The sequence below is a fragment of the Octopus bimaculoides genome, chromosome 5, assembly GCF_001194135.2.
Source record: "Octopus bimaculoides isolate UCB-OBI-ISO-001 chromosome 5, ASM119413v2, whole genome shotgun sequence".
In the NCBI taxonomy this organism is placed as follows: domain Eukaryota; kingdom Metazoa; phylum Mollusca; class Cephalopoda; order Octopoda; family Octopodidae; genus Octopus; species Octopus bimaculoides.
This window is the reverse complement of record NC_068985.1, coordinates 43,609,378-43,612,577: the sequence shown is the minus strand read 5'-3', so window position 1 is coordinate 43,612,577 and position 3,200 is coordinate 43,609,378. Positions and strand designations below refer to the sequence as shown.

Sequence of the window (3,200 nt, the reverse complement as noted above, 5' to 3'; positions counted from 1 at the left end):
TATAAAGTTAGATAAGGTCGGTTTATGGGATCTAACTTTATTAAATAATACACTGCTCTATAACTTAGAATGTGCTTTTTTGGATTTATGTTTTACCAACAATTTGTGTGTGTAATAGATGTATATCATTTAATATACGCTGTATAAAGATGAGAGCTGCCAATAGTTTCTTGCTATGAAGACATGTAGCTAGCCATGTTTTTATAATGTGCCTTGTGTCTCCAAGTAATAGGCACAGGCATGGATGTTTATTTAAGAAGCTCACTTTACAACGATATGGTTTGGGGTTCGGTCCTACTGTATGGCACCCTGGGAAAGAATCTTCTATTGGAGCCCCAGGCTGACCTATGCCTTGTGCATGAATTTGGTAGGTAGAAATTGTGTGGAAGCCCATTATGTATGTATGTATGTATATATATATATATATATATATATATATATATATATATATATATATATATGTATGTATGTGTGTGTGTGTGCATGTGTGTGTCATTGTGCTTGTTCCCCACTACTACCTGACAACCAGTATTGGTTTGTTTGCATCTAGGAGAGCCATAACTCTTAATAAGAACAAACTTTATCAATGGCAACCTATCCAACACATGCCAGCATGGAAAACAGACATAAAAGCAATGATGATTATGATGAGGATGAGAACATATATGGCAGATTTCTACATAGTTTTGTCTACCAAATTCCACTCACAAGCTTTTGGTCAATCCAAGGATGTATTCAAAGACACTTTTCCAAAGTGCTGCATGTTGAACAAATCCAGAACTACATGGTTGCAAAGCAAACTTCTTGATCACACATTCATGCTTGTGTATGTGTGTGTGTGCATGTGCATGTATGGATGGACAGATGGATGTATAGTGATAAATAGACACTCAAACACATACATACACATATATATCCATACGTATAATACATGTGTATATTGTCATTATGTGTGAGAATTTTGTTATTATTTTGCTTGTATATCAGTTGGTCATATCTTAAAGGGGATTCTATATTTATGCGTTTATATTTTGTGCATGAACTGTATAAATTTATAATTCATCAATTCAAAACTCATTTACTAATATTTATTCTTCAGGTAATTTATATTTCGCTAATGTAGAAGCACATGATTACCAAGATGGTAATAACTATATGTGTTCAGCAAACATTTTTTTCTTGAGGATTTTTGGACAAGGATTTGATCATGTTATTAAACCAGAGGTAGTACGAGGTAAGTTGACATTATATTTATTATACATGCTATCAATCCCATTTCATTTAATATACATACTGTCAATTCAGTTCTCATGAAATTTTACTCAAATCTAATGTAATAAAATGATATTTTCCCAAGCTAGCAGAATCATTAATGTGCCAGACAAAATGCTTAGCAGTATTTCTTCTGGCTTTACATTCTGAGTTTAAATGTCAGCAAAGTCAACTTAGCCTATCATCCATTCGGGGGCAATATAATAATTACCAGTTGAGCATTGGAGTCAATGTAATCAACTAGTTCTTCCTCACAAAATTTCTGGCCTTGTGCCTATAATAGAAAAAATTATTAGAAAATATTATAACTTAAATGATGCATATTCTAAAACTGAAATTCTTATTTTATAAATTTAGTCAAAAGGGATAGGTGAAGTATCCACATTCAGTAGGTCCTTTCATACTAATTTTTCTGATACAACTGATATCCTATCTTAATATCAGCAAGAAAAATGTGGAGGGAACTAAGGACCTGATTTGAATACTTGCAATAGAGTGAACTCTACTGAAAGCACCCAGAGACCAGATGATAGCATGTTAAGGCTCCCACTGACTGGTAATGTGTTAGAGAGCTTCACTTGTGACTCAATTTTTGGTTAAGATCAAAGTGTATAAATGATGTAGAAAAGACCCTTAGATATAATAAAGATCATATACTAGCTGCGATGTTATATTTATTTCTTTATTAACACTTTACCTTAACAAAATCCTTGAATTAAAACTTCATTAAACACTCATAACAAACATTGGTTATAATTTCTTTTTCAGACGGATCAATTAAAAAGCCAGTTGAGCTCTTTTGGGTTTCAAAGATTGACATCAAAGTTCTAAGAAGTGATGATCTAAAAATGAAATGTATTTTCAGTGGCAAGTATGTATAAAGTTATTTCGTTATTCTGTCTTATAATAATTGAAATTCTCTATTTTTACATAGTTGATATCTAAGAAATATAACACCAATGAGCATAATCTACAATATATAAAGTGTAAAGTTAGAACATGTCAGTTTAAGCCTTTAGCATTTAATTCAGCCATATCCAGTCAAAGTGTTCTATCTGTTTTATGTTCAAGCTAACCAGACCCAACCTTTCACACCTATACTACAATATCATTCTAAATCTATATGAGCACATCATTGAAATCAGAAAGCTACATGATAATACATGATTAATTCAAAACAATGTGTCAATCTCTAACTCTGGAGGGAACCTATAGAAGAGATAGACCCAAGACATGAGATGAGGTGGTGAATCATGATCTTTGAATGTTGGGCCCCATGGAAGTGATCAAGACCTTTGGCGATACACTGTGTTTGAGAAGACTCATCAAACCAAGTGAAATCATAGTCATAGCCATTGCTGGTGTCATGTAAATGGCACCCATGGAATCATAATCTTGTCTGTTGTTGGTAGCATGATCTTTGAATGTTGGGCCTCACAGAGTTGATGACAAGTGACTGAGACCTTTTGGCAATATGCTGTGCTTGAGAAGACTTGTCAAGCCAAGTGAGATCATAGTCATGGCTGTTGCCAGTGTCATGTAAATGGCACCCATGAAATTGTAGTCATGGCTGTTGCCAGTGGCACATAAAAAGTACCCATTACACTCTTGGAGTGGTTGGCATTAGGAAGGGCATCCAGTCATAGAAACCATGCCAAATCAGACTGGAACCTGGTGCCACTCTTCGGCTTACCAGTTCCAGTCTAATCTATACCAGCATGGAAAGCGAACATTAAATGATGATGATGATGAATGTAAATAGATAAGCAATACATTTGACAGAGTCATCTGAATGCTAAAGGATTAAAGGTTGTCAGCATGCTTTATACAATTACCTGAATTTGCACTAACAACTATCCAACATGAAAAATAGGGATTTTTTTTTTTTTGTTAATCTTGTTGAAATAATTCTACAAAAAAAAAAAAAA

At 33.8% G+C, this 3,200-nt stretch overlaps 1 protein-coding gene across 1 annotated transcript in view; it reads left to right on the top strand.

The window, feature by feature from the left end:
• LOC106881289 (neuroglian) overlaps positions 1-3,200 on the top strand; it is a 140,818-nt gene that overhangs the window by 95,616 nt on the left and 42,002 nt on the right. Inside the window, exons 7-8 of the mRNA XM_052968053.1 lie at positions 1,100-1,234; positions 2,041-2,139. Coding sequence (XP_052824013.1) covers positions 1,100-1,234; positions 2,041-2,139 — 234 coding nt within the window. The remainder of the gene's footprint in view (positions 1-1,099; positions 1,235-2,040; positions 2,140-3,200) is intronic.